Below are 20,742 nucleotides of genomic sequence, written 5' to 3'. Positions count from 1 at the left end.
GTTGGGGTCAAAATTGGTACACAAAGCCATAGTGGCATATCGCTGCTGTTATCGTTTAAATTATTTAATAGCAGTTAATGTAACCATTTCATTCATTGGTACTGGAAAACTATTGAATTATTCAATCTGAATTCATAGTTTACTGGTTTATGACAACACTTTATTAAATACAAGCCTATATATGAATTCTAGATGTGTTCAGCAGGTTCAGTTTTTGGTTAGAAGATGTTTTATTAGGCGTCATTTGTATTTTCAATGCATTTGTAGCAGTTCTGTGTACAATTAAAACAGGGCAAAGAAATTAAACAAAATAAGAAACTGTGTAATTTATCAAGGAATATGAAATGGATGGCAATGGAGCAGGGGATCTCCAACACTGTTGGTGAAGATACACACCCCTGCTTCTAATGAAAGTAACACCTTGATTAGCTGGTTAAGGTGTGTTTGATTTAGATTGGAGCTACAGCACAGGAGATCTCCAGGAACAGGGTTGGAGACTCCTGCACTTGAGAATGTTATGAACATTTGTCATTTTTTGCCGTTTAGCAACATCTACAGTCTCCGGCCTATCGAATTGAGAAACTATAGTTCTGTCATAAATATGAAGAGGTCAAACAACAGATTTATGAGTTAGTAATTCCACAAAGAACTTATGGACGTAATTATAATAAAAGTCAGACATTGAAGAGAGTTGCTGCTTTTATCACTCTTCTGAGGAAGATTGAATTCACTTGCTTTGGCAATGTTCACAGATAAATAGTTTTTATTTATTTATTTTAAAATGCTTATCCAACCTCATTTTGTAAGTAAGTGACTTTTCTTTCTATTTTAAAGATGTTTTCTTTGGACTGTTTTGATTCTTTGGAGTACTCAAAAGAGAATATAGGAAAATATAACTTCCTGCTGGCTAATTTTCATATGCATTAACAAAAAAATAATCTAGGTCTTTTTTAGTTATTATTTTATTCAAAGATGACCCAGACAAGTATGTGGAAACTTAAAAGTTGTCTTAATCTTAAAGCAATCAAAATGGCATCTCTATATTCATGTTTCCTCTTAAAGTGTAAATTTATGTTGATTTTTTTGTCAACCTGGCACACATTCCTTACGAAAATTAACCAGGGTTTTAGTAAAAAAAAAAAAAAAAAGGTTTACTATAGTTAAACAATGGTTACCACATTGTTGGGGAATTTACAGTTAAAACCCAAGGACCAGGAGTCAGAGATGTGATCAATTAAATAAAAATTAGCTTAAAAATATTATAATTAATATTATTACGATGGTCATTGTAGATCTGTGATTCACTCCTTCAACATATTAACTATAGTTTTGCTACACTAACCATAGTTTAACCATAGTATTAGTAGTAAAACTGGTTATTCAAATGGAAGGCCTACTCAGGACTGGGCAGAATTATATTGTTTGACACCAGAATTTTTTGACTCCATAATCTGGCAAGTATGCCTCCAGTGGCATATATATATATATATATATATATATGGTTTAAATTTAATAATCATAATTTGAGGATTACCTAATAATACTTAATGCACTTCAAACATGAGTTGATACAGACCAATTGAGTACGTTTTAAGTCTAAATTCATAGATTGCTGTTATCATGTCACTACCTCAGTTAAAAATAAAGAACAATATATGAGTTATAGATATAAATCTCTACGAATATGTGTCAGTATGACAAGCATTTCAAGCATTTGCAATGTTTCTGTGTACTTTTGCCTGGGGCCTCCTATGTCTAGAATCGGCCCTGCGTTTGCCTCTGCCTTGAAATGTACTGTTTGCTAGTGTTCGACCCCCGCCTGTTTTGACCATGTTTGTAAATAAAAACCTTGCATTTGGATCCCCAACTCCGTTTGTCACTCTCCATGATACAGAATAATCAGCCCCCAAGAGTGGATGTGGGCATCTTTCATACTAGACAAGGGGGAACACATTCTAGCCACCAGATGGTCCCAGTGTACACCATACTGAAAGGATTCATTAAGATAATGAACTTTAATATGATCTAGTTCAGAGGCAAATATTTGTTTCAACATAATTAAACAATTAGATATTTAAAAAAAAATTTAAGATTAAGATTCCAAAATATTTCATATCTGTTCTGTTTTCTCCTTTCAGCCTCTAGCAAATCTGATGTCATTAATCAGAAGCACAGCTGCAGCAACAGCAGCCACGCCCATCAGAGCCGTGACGACCAATCGGATCACAGCTTCAGCAGTATCACAGCCATGGACTTCTGGGAAAAAAGTAATTAATTAATAGTAATAATTATAAAGAGAGAGAGAGCAATGATAACATTGTTATAAATTGTAATAAAACACACAGCCTATATCAAGAAACATATTTGCAAAATGGTTTTTTTTGCTCCAAGAAAAAAAGAAAAAAAAAAACTTAGAAAGGCATGAGTAAATGATGACAAAAACTCATCCTTTCTGGCATCTTAAGTTATCAGTCTTTGTAAAATCAACAAATTGATTCATAAATCTGAATGATATCAGTGCTGCTGTACCTGCACATGTGTGACAGAGTTGAGTGATGTCCAGATGTTGAGTCTGGTTGCTGATGGGATTGTTGAGCACACAGCTGTAGGTGTTTTTATCCCGATATTCCACCTCCAGAGGTAGAGAGAGACTGATGCTGAGATCAGACACACTGATGCTGGACAATAAACTGTTTCCTTTGTACCAGGAGAGAGTCACATGACCCACATTCACCACTGAACACAACAATGAACAATATGATGATGATGATGATGATGATGAACAATCTCTACTGATGACAGGAACAGGCAGATGAGCTGAGAAATATTAGAAACATCGGAGTAAATAATGCTGTTTCTTGTGTTGAGTGAGATTCTGTGATGTCACTGAGTGACTGTTTGTGATTTCAGTTGTATTATATTATATTTTTTTTCTTTAATAACACTCTCTGAGAAGACAACATCAGAATAATTACTCAAAAGAAAACTGTTTAATAGGTTTAAAATTAAAGTCAAAATGAATGTGTATCTCAGATGTTATCATTTTTAAAACTGAAAATACTTTATATACTTTAAAGCTATAATAAATTAAAGAAATTAATATTGAACTCACCATAGACAGTGAGACTGAAGTTCTTGCTCACTCTGTTGATCTGTAGTTGATAGAGTCCAGTGTGTTCAGTTCTGGTGTTTGTGATGATCAGAGATCCAGTTTGATGATCCAGCTTCAGTCTGTCTCTGAATCTCCCATCAAGAACATCATCATATACAGTGATTCTGTCGGCCATTACACTGATTTGAGCTATTAAAGTGTTTTCAGATCCAAACCTCCACAGAATCAGATCATCATCCATCATTTCAGTAAAACCAGAGTTTAGAGAGACTGAATCTCCCTCCAGCACTGACACTGACTCCACTTCATCTTCACCAAACACACCTGAAGAAGAGTTTTTCTCAGATTCAATCTTTAAAATCACTTGATGCCTTACATCATTTAATCAGTACTTCTTACAAGGTAGCAGAACAAACGCAAACTCACCAACCAGACGCCACACACTGAACAAAACTAATTTGAGAAACATTTTCTTCATCAGTTCACTTGAATCCTAATGTCTGAAACACGTCTGAACTGATGCTGTGTGTGTTTGTGGTCTCTCCTCAACAAGTCTGAACCTCCGTCACAGTTCTCACGTGGTCATTTCCTTTAAAACAGGAAGTCGTGAAAATTATAAATCGCATTATATTTCCAAATGAATTCTGGTCCTGTATGAAAACTAACAGCAGAAGAGTGAAGTCATGAATTTTGATTTAGATATAGTGTTGTGAGATGATCAGATGTCAATCTGTGGTTCATCAATGATGCATGATAATATATTTTACTTCTGACTCTAAATTGACTGTTGGATTCATTTTATTTAGCTGTAAAGATGTTTTATCAGAACACAAGTCTGAATGTTTGGTTCATATAGGTAGGAGAGAAAATGAAGAAACGCTTCAGCCACAAACTACTGACGCACACTGACCTCATTCATCTAATAATAGACACACTGATGCAGGAGATGTTTGACCACCAACATTAGATGAAGATAAATCAGACCACAGCAGGTTTAACTCGACTCAAACTGAGCTGCTCACAATACATTCAGTGAATCACATTATTATTATTATTATGTTTTTTTTTGTTTTGTTTGCCCCCCCCCCCCCATAAAATATGTTTACATATAGTCCACAAGAGAAAATATTTGAATTTACAAAAATGACCCCGTTCAAAAGTTTACATACACTTGATTCTTAATACTGTGTTGTTACCTGAACGATCCACAGCTGTGTTTTTTTGTTTAGTGATAGTTGTTCATGAATCCCTTGTTTGTCCTGAACAGTTAAACTGTCTGCTGTTCTTCAGAAAAATCCTTCAGGTCCCACAAATTCTTTGGTTTTCCAGCATTTTTGTGTATTTGAACTCTTTCCAACAATGACTGTATGATTTTGAGATTCATCTTTCCACACTGAGGACAACTGAGGGACTCATATGCAATTATTACAGAAGATTCAAACACTCAACAATTCGTAAGTTCTTACATAAACTGGATCATAAAGTCCACTTAAGAGGCTTAGTAAGTACTAGCTCAATTTTAACTTACTCTACACCATTTGTTCTTAAGGCAGAACTATAGTCAGTCAAATAATGCATAGTCACATAATATGATGTTTATCCTCAAAGATCCAATATCAGCCTTTAAATATGTGTTTAAATGCTGTGAATTCAATCCTTGATTCTAGCTTCTTTTGCCTAATCTAACTAATGGTAAAAAAAAGGTTTTCCATTAAATATGTTGCTACTTAATCATGACTAACGTAATAGGCATTTTTATATGCAAATTATATTCAAAAAATGTTTTTGAAATTAGTAAGGATTAATAAATATAAATAAATAAATACCGATTTAAAAACAGAAACAAAAGAAGTGATTTTTTTATGATACGGAGCAATGCACACAGAAGCGTGCTGTTTAGATCAGGTTCAGATCAGATCATCTGTTCGCATGATGTTCTCAAAATGTAAGCAAGTTTAAATGTCAGCATTATCATCTAAAGTACTGAAGTCTGTTGGGCTTTTATTATGCAGTTCTGTCAGTCTGCTGTTTTATTTCAATAATTTCTCCTGGTCAGAGGCTTCTGTAAATATTGTTGTTTCAACAAAGTTTAATGGTGCAATATTCAATAGCTTGTAAGCTGTAACTTAATACCACTTTATTTGATGACTTGTGGACAGTTGAACAGAAACACCCGATGACTGCAATGATAACGCGTGGAAGAGCCAGGACAATTTTTAATATAACTCCGATATGATTCGTCTGAAAGAAGAAAGTGATATACACCTAGGATGCCTCGAGGGTGAGTAAAACACAGGCTAATTTTCATTTTTGGGTGAACTAACCCTTTAATGAATAAGAATACAATTCTGCCCCTCACTTTACTAATAGAATGTAAATATAAATGATCTGCGAGAACTCAGTTTCATTTGCAGTTACCTAACTTAACATATGACAATAGGGACAAGAGTCTTTTTAAAAATACATAAAACATCAAGTCCACAGCTGATCAGAATAAAACCTGTAAACTCGCACAAACAAGAAGAGAAAACAGTTACAAAATGTAAATTCAATAACAAACTACAATATTTATCTGATCCTAAATTAAATGTTTACAACCTGTTTCCTGCATAAAAAATGGCTTAGTGAGTTTATGCCATGTATATTACAGTAACTGATCATATATGAATCAAAGACTATGATTAGTCCAACACATTGATCACAACATACATCGACATTACTATTTGACTTGTATAATAGATTTATACCTTCACGTAACGAGAGGCTGAGTTCATTTTGGGTATTGAGCATTTCTTCTGCTGCTTTTTACTATAGTTTGTTTTCTAGTTCTAAAATCTGCTCTATATTTTCCTGTTTCTGTGCTACTGTGACGGAGGGAATAACGGCAATGTCAGTGATGGAGGAAGAATCTGTCACACTGAACACTGATACTGAACTACAGACAGATTATGAGATTCTGTGGATGTTTGGAGACAAAAGATGGACCAGACAGACCACTACATCTGATGGTCCTGATTGGGAGATTCAGAAACAGACTGAAGCTGGATCATCTGACTGGATCTCTGATCATCACAAACACCACAACCGAAGACACTGAACAATATAAGCTAAAGGTGGAAATGTGTCTTTCTTTTCTGGTGATTAACTCAAATCTTTCAAAGTAATAATGATCTTAATTGACATTAATGATACAATTACCATGCTAATTGTGGTCTAAAACCATGTGTTTCAGTTTAATTGTCCAACCCCTGTACATGACACACATGTAAGATGTCAGTAGGGGTTGAGCACTCAATGCTATAAGGCTGTTAACAGCTGTTGTTTAGAAGCCCACCAGATAATTTCTTCCAAGACAATGGTATCGTGGTCTTTACACAATATAAAAATAGTAGCATTTTCTTAATATGCCATTTACACTAAGTGCAAATAACAATTATAATGTTGTTTATCCCAACTAGACATTGGTGAGTAAAGCGGGCTCTTTGCACTTAAGGCCAAAAGTAATCACACTCATATTCTGTCACCATCTACAAATCCTATATGTGGCAAATTTGTAAATTAATCTCTCATTTGATTTGGTTTCTTTTAATGTATTGGTCAAATGGGTTAGCAATATGGTATGAATCGGTTTACGATTCAGTTTATATGATTCAGACAGTTCAAGAATCTTTTACAGCCGGTTCTAACTCACCAAAACCAAACAGTTTCCTGTTTATTATTGGTACTGTGAGATCTATTTATAGCAACGTCTAATCTGATAAAAGTCGATTTTCTATTGTTCCTGTTGTGTATTGTGTTTTTTTCTCAAGTGACACATTACACGCCTACAAATTGCTGAACCACAGCTGTACAGGGTGCATTTTAGGACATCTTCAGACCTCTGCCATTGGACTAAAAGGCTACAATGACTAAAATGCTTTTTTGTCTGCGGCCATTTCACCTGATGCCTGTATAAAAATATCACGACAGTGAATCATACAATGCATTTATTATTAAAATCACTCAAAGACATTGGCAGACGAAAACAAGGTGCGTTCTTAAACAAAACAAAGGTGTGATGTCTATCAGCTGGATCGCATCTCGAGTATTTAAGGTCACGATCCTTATACACACAAAGTCTATGATATTTTCATATTTTACAGTTTGATTTGAGATCTTTGTTCAGAATTGATGGGTTCAGTATTTTAGTAATAAAGCTGTTTTGTTTGAAGCGGAAATCAAACTGTTAGCATCATATGGGCAGGAATGGAAAAACTGTTCAACCACACGCTAATCACACATCAAGATATATGTTCGCAAACTACCACAACCCAGCAGTAATAGACAATGCTCACGCAAAAGATGTTTTTCCACCAAACAGATCAAAACAACCTCTGTATTATTTATTATTAGTATTATTATTATTATGAGGAAGCAAAGTGTTTCTTGTTTTGTTTGGACTTTTTCCAAAGGAAACAAAATAGCTTTGAGCCACAATAATTAGATAATTTGTTAGAAGTCATAGATTTACAAACCCAAGTGTTTTTATTAGTCCATCTCTGAATGTCATACTTCAGACCCTTCAGGAACATTCTGCTGTACGTCTGCTGGGATTTCCTGATAGGTTTAAGTTTGATCATCTACATGTGGTGACAGATATATATGCAATGTCATCCTCTTCCCCGTGATGTTCGTCTTTTACTTTCTGTAAAAAAAATTATGTAACGCTCACTTGATTGGCCCAAGAGAGGTATGCAATGGTTCGGTCTTTTCAGCTTGAAACAGCTCTGTGCTTTAATATAACATTGAACATCAAGGATTATTATACTGAAAAGAGCACACATCTAAATCTGACTCACCGCTGAACTGATGCAGAGACAACATAGTTCACAGTCATTAAGGATCTTACCGATTTCTGTACATTTCTTTTGTAGAACGTTGGCTCAGCGTAAGTGATGTCGTCTGCACAACAATAATAACAGATGCATTAACACAACCAAGCACTGTTTTTACTAGATCTGTTTTATTACTGCATGTAATAGGGCTGTCAAAGTTAGATTGTTAAAGCATGCAGTTTAATATAAGTAATGCTGCATTACGAGGTTTTACTTGCATTAACAAATTAATTCAGTTTGACTTTAGAACTGTTTCACTCACTAGTCCGAGTATGCATTTATCATTATCATTATTAGAAATGCATTATTTGCAGATAGTTTAGAAATTAAACCGGTAATATTAGATGAGTTAAATTATATATATATATATATATATATATATATATTTTTTTTTTTAATGAAATTTCATTTTCACAGAAGCGCAACGACTGAAATATCACCCATCAAATTTTCAAGGAAATCTTAATTCAAACACAAATGGAGCTCTGCATCTTTACACAGGTAGCTACATAATTGACATGAATTAAGGCAGAATTGCATTTTTGTTTAGATGCAGACTGAAAAATGTGACATTATATAGATATTGTATTTGTTGAACCTGTTAACAAATAACTTATTAAAATCAGTAGGTAACACCTGCCTTGTTGATTAGTTTTTTTGTGTTTCCTGCAGATGCAGAAGATCACGACTGCAACGACGATCAACAGAGGTCCAGCAGTAGAAACACAGATCAACACAATCACAGAATCTGACACTGGAAGATGAGAAGGAGACTGTGCTGTAACACCTAAAGAGAGACATTAATGTAAGGGATTGTGTCACTCTGATCTATAAAAAATAAAAACACAATACAGAGATCAGGTCTGTAAATAATCACAGTTTACAGCTGCAATCAAAATAATTCAACCCCCATTGCAAATCAGGTTTATTGGCAAAATCTACAGACTTTCAGCTGTCTGCAATGAACAAATCAAACAAAAGTAACTGAAATAGCTCAACACAGCGAATGTTTCAAGTGGTTTACCAAATTCAGCTGAAGGTGTGACTTTCAATGACATCTGGAGTCTCAAAATTATTCAACCCCCTGAATTAAATCCCAAATCTGTAAAACAGTTGTTGTGTCAAGCATCAAGGTCTTCATTAGTTGAACCAGGTGTGCTTGAGCTAACTAGCTAGGGGTTTGTTTGACTGTATGTCACCATTCCTGGAGGGCCGGTGTCCTGCAGAGAATAGCTCCAACCCAAATCAAACACACCTGAATCAAGCTATTACTAGGCATACTAGAGACTTCCAGGCAGGTGTATTGAGGCAAGTTGGAGCTAAACTCTGGTCCCTCCAGGACCGAGTTTGGTGACCCATGGCATGTTAGAAATATGAAAATAAGTCACGAGAAAAGATCATAGCCATTCACAAACAAGGAACAGGATACAAAAAGGTAGCAAAGGCACTGAATGTTCTTAGAGACACAACTGGAAGCATAGTTTGCAAGTTTAAACATGAAGAAATAGTGGTTACATTACCTGGATGGGCAGAAAAAGGAAGTTATCAACAGCTGTAACCAGATTTCCGTGAAGGCAGGTTTAGAAAAAATCTTGAGTGACTGCAAAAGACCTGCAGCAAGACTTGGTGGCAACAGGCACTGAGGTTTCAGCCAGACGCATGGAAAGCACAAGAAAGTTCGGCTTCAGTTTGCTCAGAATCATATAAATAAGCCAGAGATGTCTGGGCATTCTGTTCTGTCAAGTGTGAATTAATCTAAAATGGAACTTTTCTGGAATATTGGAATATTACTGAACTAGAGGCGGTTGTTCATAAGGAATCCTTCATTCATCCGCTGATCCTTGCATTTGTACATAACATACCTGTACACACATCTAATACAATATATTGTGTATTATTTTGTATATTGTGTATATTTGTGTATATTGTTGTTCCCTATTTACTTATTCTATTTTTATTCTTTTTATTATATGTGTCTTATCTTGTTACTGCCATTCTGTTTGTCAAACTGTCATCAAACCAAATTCCTGGTATGTGCAAATTTCCTTGAAATAAATCTCTTTGTGATTCTGATTCTGATTCCAAGATTACTCAGGAACGCTGGCTATACAACTTGTTTTCAATGGGTCATAAAAGCAGAAGGGAGCTCCACTAAGTATTAAAGATTCTTGCCATGAAGGGGTTGAATAATTTTGAAACTGTAGAAGTGAATTTGTGTAAACCACTGGAAAGATTTGCTGCGTTGAGCTATTTCAATTACTATTGTTTGGTTTATTCATTGCAAACAGCTAAAAGTCTGTAAATGTTGCCGATAAACCTGATTTGCAATGGGGGTTGAATCATTTTTATTACAAGTGTATTTGATTTACAAGTCATACCTGCACATGTGTGACAGAGTTGAGTGATGTTCAGATGTTGAGTCTGGTTGCTGATGGGATTGTTGAGCACACAGCTGTAGGTGTTGTTATCCTGATATTCCACCTCCAGAGGTAGAGAGAGACTGATGCTGAGATCAGACACACTGATGCTGGACAATAAACTGTTTCCTTTGTACCAGGAGAGAGTCACATCACTCACATTCACCACTGAACACAACAATGAACAATTCTGCTGTGAGGATGATGATGATGATGATGAAGAAGAACAGTTTGAAGGGTTACTGCTGATGACAGGAACAGACAGACGAGCTGAAAAAGGGAAAGGGAAGTGGTGTGTGGCCAAGTATGGTGACCCATACTCAGAATTTGTGCTCTGCATTTAACCCATCCAAGTGTACACACACAGTAGTGAACATACACCCGGAGCAGTGGGCAGCCAATGAGAGAACACTGAGACAAAAACATGAGAGAATTGAGAGAAAATCTGGAAACAACAATCTTATTTTTGGCTCAGTGCGCTGAGTAATTGTTCAATGTGAGTGAGTTCAATGTAGAGTGAGTGTGCCATGCCAAACTATAAAATAATTAATATAATTTTCAGTTTGTAAAAAATAAGAATATATAAAGGACAGGACTGATGATCTCTACTCACTATAGACAGAAACACTGAATGTTTTTAACAACAGTTTAGCGCCACTTATTTCCTGTTCATAATTTCCAGCATGTTGGGTTGTGATGTTTGTGATGGTCAGAGATCCAGTCTGATTGTCCAGCTTCAGTCTGTCTCTGAATCTCCCATCAGGACCATTATATGTGCTTTGTTTCTTTCTACTGATTTCAGCTACTAGAGACTTTTCAGATCCAAATTTCCACCGTATGTCTTCATCATCGCATATTTCAGTAACATCAGTAAGTATTAGGACAGTATCTCCCTCCATCACTGACACTGACTTTATTTCATCACCAAATGCACCTGGAGAACAAACATTTTGCACAGATTAAGGTTCCTGTTGTTTATAAAGCCTGGAATTGACAGTGTTTTGTAACCTTTACATGAAGAAAAAAATAAAAATAATAAAAGTGCACTAAATTATTAATAGTAATAATAGCCCTGGAACTCACAATTTAATAATTCCCTGATTTCTAGGTGCACCCAAATAAAGATCACAAACTAAGACCTGAATAAAAAGTAAATCTCACAATAATGTCTTATGAAAATAGAATAAGCAGTAGCTTATTGATCTGAAACAGAAAGAAATTAACCTATAAAATGCTTTTATAACTTACCAGTCAGAATCCACAAACAAAACAATACCAAGATGTGAAACATTTTCTTCATCTGCGTCTGAAATATACTAACACTATCCACTAAAAACATTCAAATATTAATCTGATGTATGAATCTGAAACCTCCCCCAACAGAGTCTGGCCCTCCTATAGTACACACACACACACACACACACACGCGCGTGCCTGTGCACTGTTTATAATTATATAATATAGTGTATAGTGTATGGTTATAATGTATAAATGTTCTGCTGGCCCATAAGACATTAACTGTTTGGAGACTTTAGCATACATGCAGAAATCATATTGTAATTTTTTTAATTATTTTTTATCATTTAACACTTATAGTTATTGAAAGGTGTTTGCCTGGCTGTAATAGGAGAATATTGAGTCTCTCTGAATTTGATGGTAATAGAGCTTATTGGCTTTAAAATATATTGATTATCAGTTGTTGTGTTTGACAAAACAAATAGTTGAAACCGTCTAACATGTCATTTGATCTGTTTTATTGAAGTAACTATGACACTAGCAATTCATCTTCTGAGTCAAGCTGAAACCTGCTGTGGTCTGATTTCTATAGAAAAGTGGTTTGATCGTGTGTACAATCAGCTTGTGCATGTAGTGAAAACGTGAAAAGCTGCTTCCTGTTCTGCTAACCTTGCAGTTTGTCTTCCTCTGTAGATAGAACTGTACAGTGAAATAAAGTAGTGAACAGGATTTTTACCCATAATGCATCATTAACAGAGAGACTGACATATCACAACCAGTTAATTGAACCTGCAGCAATTTGTACGATCTCATCTGTACATTTTCATATGATCTGGTATGGCCACTGTTAGAAAAAAAAAATTGAGTAATTGCCAAGATCCGAAATCTAGGTTGGGCTATCGAGCAGAGAAGATAGGTACCTGGGAGTCTAAACAGACACAAGTGGTGCAGTTCACCCTCAGCTCAACTTTACTATCCATGTGCTGCATATATATAGTATTTGCAGAAGTGAAAGTCTGGAAAAACACAAGGTGAGCAAGCATAATAGCCTCATTTGGCAACAATCAGATGAACATTTGTCTTATGATCATTGAGTAATGTCTTTTATGCATCCAGACAGGCACACAGTGTGTCCTCAGACACAGGATGCTCGTAGGGTCTCACAGAATCTCACAGCCACTGAGAGTTAGACTTATTTCTTTCTCAAAATCAAACTTTTTTGTAGGATTCAAATCATAAAAATGCATACACAATCTGCAACTTGTAAAATAACTAAAGCCATTTGTAAAATAATTGTAAAATGTTTCCCTACATTCAAATGCAAGTTGTGTCACTGAACTTATTTGTTTATTTATTTGATATTCTGACATTCTGATTCTTGATATTCAGACATTCTGAACAGAGTGACGAATTGACGAGTCACCATGGAAACGGATGCTGAGATAAAACGCACATTAAATGCTGTTTGAAGTTTTCTTGAAGGTTTCTATGTGTATGTTCAGTCATTTCACTTTAATGGTAATAAATATATATATTTTTTTCATTGTTTCTGAAGTGAAATAACTGAACATAAACATAGGAGCCTGAGAAACATACTAATTTTAGAAGAAAATTTCAAACGGCAGAGGCTTTTGCATCTGAACTCTCCATATATATATATATATATATATATATATATATATATATATGACAATAAATAAATATTACCTTATATATTACTATAGGGGGTTAGTCGTGGTGGCCTCATCTCATCATAACCTTTATTTACCAGGAAAAGAAGCACATTGAGATTAAAAACGTCTTTTACAAGAGCGTCCTGGCCAGGATTGACAGTAGCTCACGTGGGTTTAACAGATAACATTCCTCCATCCATACACACACACATACAGTGGCATGCGAAAGTTTGGGAATCCCTTGCAGAATCTGTGAAAATGTGAATAATTTTTTCAAAATAAGAGAGATCATACAAAATGATCATATAAAAATTTTATTTTTTTTGTTTAGTACTGTCCTGGGTAAAATATTTTACATAAAAGATGTTTACATAGTCAACAAGACAAAAAAAAAAAAGCTGAAATTATTAAAATAACTCCATTCAAAAGTTTGGGAACCCTTGGTTCTTAATACTGTGTGTGGTTACCTGGATGATCTACGATCTTTTTTGTTTTGTGATGGTTGTCCACGAGTCTCTTGATTGTTAAAGTCAAAGTGAGCACTGCTCTTCAGAAAAATCCTCCATGTCCTGCAGAATATTCAGTTTTCCAGCATCTTTTGCATAATTGAACCCTTTCCAGCAGTGACTGTATTATTTTGAGATCCACCTTTACACACTGAGGAAAAGATTTAAAAAAAAAATCGATACATAACTAGACAAAACATCTACAGCCCAATGTTTCCGTAATGGTAAGAGGGTCAGACTTTTAACTCAAAGGTCACGGGTTCGAGTCTCGGGACCGGCAGGGATTTTCGGTGGGGGGAGTGAATAACCAGCGCTCTCTTCCACCCTCAATACCACGACTGAGGTGAGACCCCTGAGCAAGAACCAAACCCCAACTGCTCCCCGGGCGCTGCAGCATAAATGGCTGCCCGCTGCTCCGGGTGTGTGTTCACAGGGTAGGTGTGTGTGCTTGTTTATGCTACATTGTGGCGACCAAATATCCCCTTGTTAAAAATAGTAAATGATGTTTATCTGAAAGTGTAAGAATGCAAACAGGTGTTCTGTAAGGGGTAGGTTTATTGGTTTAGGGTTGGGTTGGGTTAGGGGATAGAAAATATTGTTTGGTCAGTATAAAAGTAATAGAAGTCTATGGAAAGTCCCCACAATTCACAGAAACAAACGTGTGTGTGTGTGGGGGAAGTTGTTTGTTTGTGTTCACTACTCATTGCTGTTCAAGGATTAAAGGCACATCACTTTCCCAAATAGTCTGCAGTAACGTGTTTAATGCTAAAATGTGGGGTTTTAACTTGGAATTTTAAGATGTAGAATTGTAAACACCTGTTTGTATTGGATAAACAAACGTTTTTGCGTGGTAGTGTTGTATTTTTTATTTTCGTTTTCAGTGTCCACGAACAGCTTCACATTTAAATGATTATGGCCCGGTTTCACAGACAGGGCTTGGACTAGGATTAGGCCAAAGTTCAATTAGGACATTTTAAGTCATTTTTATAAATGTCCTTAGAAAAAAACATTACTGGTGTGCTTTTTGAGACAAAACAAAGGCACTGATATATTTAAGATCAGTCAGTGCAAGTTTATTCAGATTTACAGTTTAGTCTGGGACTAGGCTTGAGTCTTGTCTGTGAAACCTGTCTTTAATCAGATGAGAATATGGATATTAAATACTATTTGTGTAATGCTGATGATTAAGTAAGAGGTTTGTTTATTTTTAGACAGAATTTTGTGGAAATAAATGAAAAGGGAACACACACAGTCTGTTTGGACAATAAAAGAAGTTGAGAGCAATTATTGTCTGTTCAGTGGTTTTTATTTATAAAAAGATAGATGCGTTGTCCAGGCACTTGTGCAGTGCCATTTTCATGTCATCCCACTTGTGTTGAGGCACATGACTTTTCCCATTAAAAATTAACATTAAAAAAATCCTAGAATCGCCCCTGGGCTGCAGGTCACGTCATCTCCTCATGGTGCCCACAGCGACTCGTAGGTCACGCATGCGCTGATAGCTCTGGAATAATCCTGAATGCTGAGTTTATTCGCTTGATTACACTAAAGGTCGGGTATGTCACATAACCTGCTTTCTGGAACTGACGTAATCTAAACAAATGGGCTCACATCAAATACTTTCAGTTTAACTGCGGAGGAGCGAGACAGCTATAGCTTTATTTCACAGCATTGATTTTTCTGTTTAAAATTGGTGAAATGAAGCTTCGCTATAATTTATTCACAGTGTTTTTATTTCTACTCGACTATGGTAAGCATTTATTACGATTATTAGGCTACAATCAAAACGTTTTGTTCTATAGAATTAGTTAATAGACTGTGTAGTATTGTGTGTTAGGCTCGTGTATGGTAAAATATTTATTAGTTATAATCTCCTTTTCGGTCCACAAACGATTAACGTCTCATTTAACACTAGCCAGAAATTAATTATTGCCGCTTTAATAAATTAAAGTAAAATATATATGTTTGTGATATATGATGTGTATATATATATATATATATATATATATATATTGCTTGACAGGTTATGTAGGCTATGGTCTATATACTTTGAATAGGCTACTATCCAAAAGATTAGTGTTAACCATAAAAAAATCTTTATACTTCAGGACTTTTAATTATAAACACTTTTGTTTTTTTATTTTATTTCATTTCATTTTATTTTTAATTTGCTATATATATATATTTATCCCCTTTACTTCAAAAATGAAAAAAATAAATGTTTATTCTCCAGGAGTCTCAGTGTCAGTGATGGAGGGAGATTCAGTCACTCTACAGACTGGTGTTGAAACAAACCAACAAGACAGAATGAAATGGTATTTTAATGACACTCGCATCGCTCAAATCAGTGGAGATCTCAGCAGGATCTGTACAGATGTTCAGTGTAATAAAGGCACTGAGAGATTCAGAGACAGACTGAAGCTGGATCATCAGACTGGGTCTCTGACCATCATGAACATCACAACCACAGACTCTGGAGTTTATCAGCTAAAGATCTTCAGCAGCAACAGTACTGAAAAGATCTTCAGTGTTTCTGTCAGTGGTGAGTTATTCCATGAATGTTTAAATGCAGGTTAAAAGTGTTTAAATCAAATCATTCAGTGACAGTAAGATATATTTTTCTCCTTACTTGTACACTGTAAAAAAAAAAAAAGTTGAGCCATCTTAAAATTTTATGAACTCAAAAATCTGCTGAAGCTGGTTGCCTTAAAATTTTAAGTTGGCTCAACTTTTCTTTTTACAGTGTAGCTGCATCAAAACATAAATTAAATCTAAACTGACTTTCTATTGGCAAGCTGACAGCTCCAGTTTGTTATGGTGAAGATGTCAGGTTTTCATCAAACCATCTCTGATCTCCTTCTCTTATCATCTATTTAAATCCATTTAATAGTCTATACTCATTGGGTTCCTTGTTCACCAGAAATTCAAAGTACACTTGATTGAAAATAAGTATGTAATATAATCTCAAACAGCAAATACCATGTGTGCAAGTACATATGATGAGAACATGACCAAAAAAAATGTTCCGTATACTTTGATTTTTATGTTGAATTTTAACTTCTTCGATGACAGTTCAATGGTCACATAAAAAAAGCATATACCAGCTTGGATCTTCCAAATAACTTAACAAATCATATATTTTTAAGAACTTGCTCCCAAGAAAGTCCCTAAATGATAAATACCAAACTTCATGCCAATTGGATAAAAGGCTTGCAGCAGGTTGAAAAAGATAACTTTTTAGAAAAGTCTTCTTGCAGAAATAGAGATAAACATAATTGTATGATTTATCTGGTCATGTGGCCAAAGCCAAGGTTTCCAACATAAATACATTTGTTTTAATAGTCTGTACTATTCAAGAGTGTCAAGTAAAAAAAAAAAAAAAACCAAAAAACTATGGGGTTTCTTTGCCTAAAAAATTTAGCCAGATGTTGGTTTGTATTTCAGGTGTTCCTGCTAATCATAAAATAAAGAGAAAGTCGGTGAAGGAGGGAGAACCTGTCACTTTAGATCCCGGTGCAGTAAAAAACCCAAACGATTTGGTGACGTGGTACTTTAATTACACTCGCATTGCTGAAATCACTGGAGATCTGAGTAAGATCTGTACTGCTGATCTGTATGAAGATGCTGATGGGAGATTCAGACACAGACTGAGGCTAGATCAACACACTGGATCTCTGACCATCATGAACACCAGAACCACAGACTCTGGACTTTATGAAGTGCAAGTCAGTAGCAGCAACCGCCGTCATCGCCGCAGCATCAGCAGCATAAAGAGCTTTGATGTTACTGTCTTTGGTGAGTGTAATTAAGTCGTTCAAACATTTGGCAGGAGAAAAAGAAAGAAACATGACATTGGTACTTTTGACATCACTGTATGAAACAGTGATCCAGTTTAAACTGATTCAGATTCACATTTACGCTCTCCAACCTTCTGATATCTCAGTGTTTGTTATAGATCAATCTGACCTACACCGATGACGGTCTCTCTTTATCGTTCCAGATTCAGGCCCGTCTCAGGCTGTTAGAGCAGGAATATATTTGGCTGTTCTGCTGCTGGTATCTGCAGCTGTTGGTGTGATATACAGGAGGTGTGTTTTATCACCTACAGATATTAAAGTGAGACAAAAATAGCATATTTATTGTGAAAAATGTGTATTTATTTGTGTGATTATTTTTCAGGTGGCTTTCTCCGAAAGGATCATAACAGAATCAATAACCACTGGTGATGCAAATCAGAAGAAATGCACTTCAGCTCGTACTGTTAAGTTTCAGGAAATGCATAATGATAAAGCACTTTACATTTTAGTAACCTTTTATCAATTTTAAATCACCTTTTACTGGAAGGCTACAATGCTATGAAAAGTCTACCTCAGTTACAATTGCAGGCTTTTAAGATGGAAAAAACTAAACGAATCCAAGTAAAATCATATCAGATCTTTGATAATATTATGCAATGTTAAAACCAACAAATAAATAGAAGCGTTTAAGAAAAATTCAAAAATAAAGACCTAACCTGGTTGGACAAGGGTGCATACCCCCCTCGACTAATATTTGGATTATAAACCTTTTGCTTTTAACACAGCTGTCAGTCTTTTTGAGTATGTATATTAATGTAGTACATCTTCATTTGTCTATTTTCACCACTTTTCTTTGCAAAAGAGCTCAAGATTGCTCACATTGCGGGCCAGGGGATCTCCTGTCTACAGCCCTCTTCAAGACATTCCTCAAGTTTTTGATTGGATTTAGACTGGCCCTTTCCAAATTGTTCTTCCTCTTCTGAAGCCATTCCTTTATTGATGTAAAATCTTCATCTTACGATTTGAATGGAGGCTTGCAGGTTTTGTGCCAAATGCTCTGCAATTTGGTTTCATCAGACACACATTAAGGAGTCTCAGGTGTTTTCCATTCCACTGTGGTACTTTCCCATTGTTTTTCTACGTAATCACATGCTAGACAAACATGTTTGACGGCAGCAATTGTGTCTTTTGCAATCGTTTGATGACAGCATGGCATTCTCAAAACACGGCGCTCTAAAGCGTTTTTCCTGTTAATCATGTTCTTAGGAATGTCTTTGTATAGTGTCTCCGCTTGTTGATTATGGCCTTCACAGGTATTCCATGGAACATCTAATGTTTTGCAAATATTTGTGCACCCTTTTCCTGATTGGTACCCACCTTTTCACAACAAGATCCCAAATATGTCCTTTGTAAGCTCTTTGCAGGCCATGGCTTCATCAACTAAAAACACAGAAAATCTTACAGAAATGCTTTTTGTTGTTGATTTTTGTTTGTTTGTTTAATTCAGGGTTAATCCGCATCATTTACAATTATAACTGGAGGATTTATATTACAGTTTAGTAAGAGTTTGAATTTAATTGGTTAATTTACCAACATCCCTCATTATAATAGGTACACATTTATGCAACCAGGTAATTTTATTAGTTTTTCCTTTCTTCTTTTTTTCTTTAACATTACTATTTGTTCGTTACATAGATTTTTAATACTACATTAAAGGTGGAAAAAGATCTGACATGATCTGCAATTTTAACAGTCACTGTGGATAATATTAGCTGTGTGATGGGCAAGGCATTCTGACTTCTTGTTAATAATTTAGTTATTTATCATCTGTTGTGGGATTTGCTGAAATGTGCCAGTCATTTTGGTTCTGGAGACTGTATTTGTTTCTGAAAATGGTAGTTAAGGTAGCAATGTGTAGCACAGGTTCTGCATTTACTGTCACCACCACAGAGCCTATAGTAGCTTGCAATATAAAGTCTGTGGTGTTACTTCAAAATGACTAAGTCATAAGTTGCTGTGTCACCAGTGTTTGATTGAAATTATTTAAAAATCTAAATGTTCTTAAGCTTTCATTTTAATGGATATAGCATGTTGAACTATTTTAAATGTATAGCAAAATAATTTATTAGAAAAAACAAAAAACAAACAAGCATTTTTACAAATTCTGCCTCCTATTTGCTACCCCAATTGAAGAATGATATATATATATATATATATATAAACAGTGAAATGTTTACTATTATTTTTACTATTTAAAATAACTGTTTTCTATTTGAATATATTTTAAATGTATTTTTTTCCTGTGATCCAACCTGAATTTTCAGCATCAGTACTCCAGTCTTCAGTGTCACATAATCATTCAGAAATCAGTCTAATATTCTGATTTGCTGCTCAAAAAAACATTTATTATTATTACTGTTATTGAAAACAGCTGAGTATAATTTTTCAGGTTTCTTTGACAAATAAAAGTTCAGAAAAACAGCATTTATCTGAAATAGAAATCTTTTGTAACGTAAATGTCTTTATCATCACTTTTGATCAATTTAAAGCATCCTTGCTCAATAAAAGTATCCATTTCTATCATTTTTTTATATATAAAGAATAATTATACTGACTCAAAGGTTTGAATAGTAGAGTGTATAATGTTACAAAAGCTTTTTTATTTCAGATAATAGTAAATATATATATATATATATATATATATATATATATATATATATCAAAATATCATTGCTTTTACTGTATTTTGGATCAAATAAATGCAGGCTTGGTGAGCAGAAGATAATTATTTAAAAAACATTAAAAAAAACTTACTGTTCAAACACTTTTGACTGGTAGTGTATATTTTGGAACATTGTTCTGTCACTTTTTGCACTCTTTTGTCTTATACTTTTTGTCTTTTGTCTTATAATGAATTGTATTGTTCATATTGTTTACACTGACTTGTAGTTTTACAATAAACTGGGTAAATGGTAACTGTAAATGTGTTATAATTCACAAAATGACAATGTCCATAATGAAAGTAAGACCCTTGGGGTAGGATTTTATAGGACTTTTAATAATTATAATAATCCAAGAAGTAAAATATCACAGGTGACCTATATGTATGTATATATGTAAGGATGAT

General features: G+C 34.8%; 3 protein-coding genes across 4 annotated transcripts; 1 reads left to right on the top strand and 2 right to left on the bottom strand.

The window, feature by feature from the left end:
- Positions 1-1,998: 1,998 nt before the first annotated feature.
- Positions 1,999-3,701, bottom strand: LOC306874946 (CD48 antigen-like). 2 transcript variants are annotated; one of them, XM_079425284.1, is made up of 4 exons: positions 3,539-3,701; positions 3,113-3,436; positions 2,530-2,817; positions 1,999-2,253 (listed from the first exon to the last, which is right to left on the bottom strand). In XM_079425284.1, exons 1-4 carry the CDS (start codon positions 3,588-3,590, stop codon positions 2,135-2,137), a joined length of 783 nt encoding a protein of 260 aa, XP_079281410.1. In that variant the 5' UTR covers positions 3,591-3,701; the 3' UTR covers positions 1,999-2,134. The 2 variants fall into 2 exon arrangements, with proteins under 2 accessions (XP_079281410.1, XP_079281409.1); XM_079425283.1 differs by having other exon boundaries at positions 2,003-2,256; positions 3,539-3,668.
- Positions 3,702-7,082: 3,381 nt separating this feature from the next.
- Positions 7,083-11,715, bottom strand: LOC306874921 (SLAM family member 5-like). Its single transcript, XM_079425253.1, has 6 exons — positions 11,652-11,715; positions 11,017-11,337; positions 10,365-10,673; positions 8,627-8,773; positions 8,001-8,053; positions 7,083-7,796 (listed from the first exon to the last, which is right to left on the bottom strand). Exons 1-6 carry the CDS (start codon positions 11,701-11,703, stop codon positions 7,728-7,730), a joined length of 951 nt encoding a protein of 316 aa, XP_079281379.1. The 5' UTR covers positions 11,704-11,715; the 3' UTR covers positions 7,083-7,727.
- Positions 11,716-15,427: 3,712 nt separating this feature from the next.
- Positions 15,428-19,744, top strand: LOC306874638 (uncharacterized protein). Its single transcript, XM_079424784.1, has 5 exons — positions 15,428-15,568; positions 16,052-16,360; positions 17,263-17,613; positions 17,819-17,906; positions 17,998-19,744. Exons 1-5 carry the CDS (start codon positions 15,517-15,519, stop codon positions 18,020-18,022), a joined length of 825 nt encoding a protein of 274 aa, XP_079280910.1. The 5' UTR covers positions 15,428-15,516; the 3' UTR covers positions 18,023-19,744.
- The last annotated feature ends 998 nt before the right edge of the window (positions 19,745-20,742 follow it).

The sequence above is a fragment of the Barbus barbus genome, assembly GCF_936440315.1.
Source record: "Barbus barbus genome assembly, chromosome: 9".
Classification (NCBI taxonomy): Eukaryota; Metazoa; Chordata; class Actinopteri; order Cypriniformes; family Cyprinidae; genus Barbus; species Barbus barbus.
The sequence above is the reverse complement of the archived record's forward strand: the minus strand, read 5'-3'. Positions and strand labels throughout refer to the sequence as shown.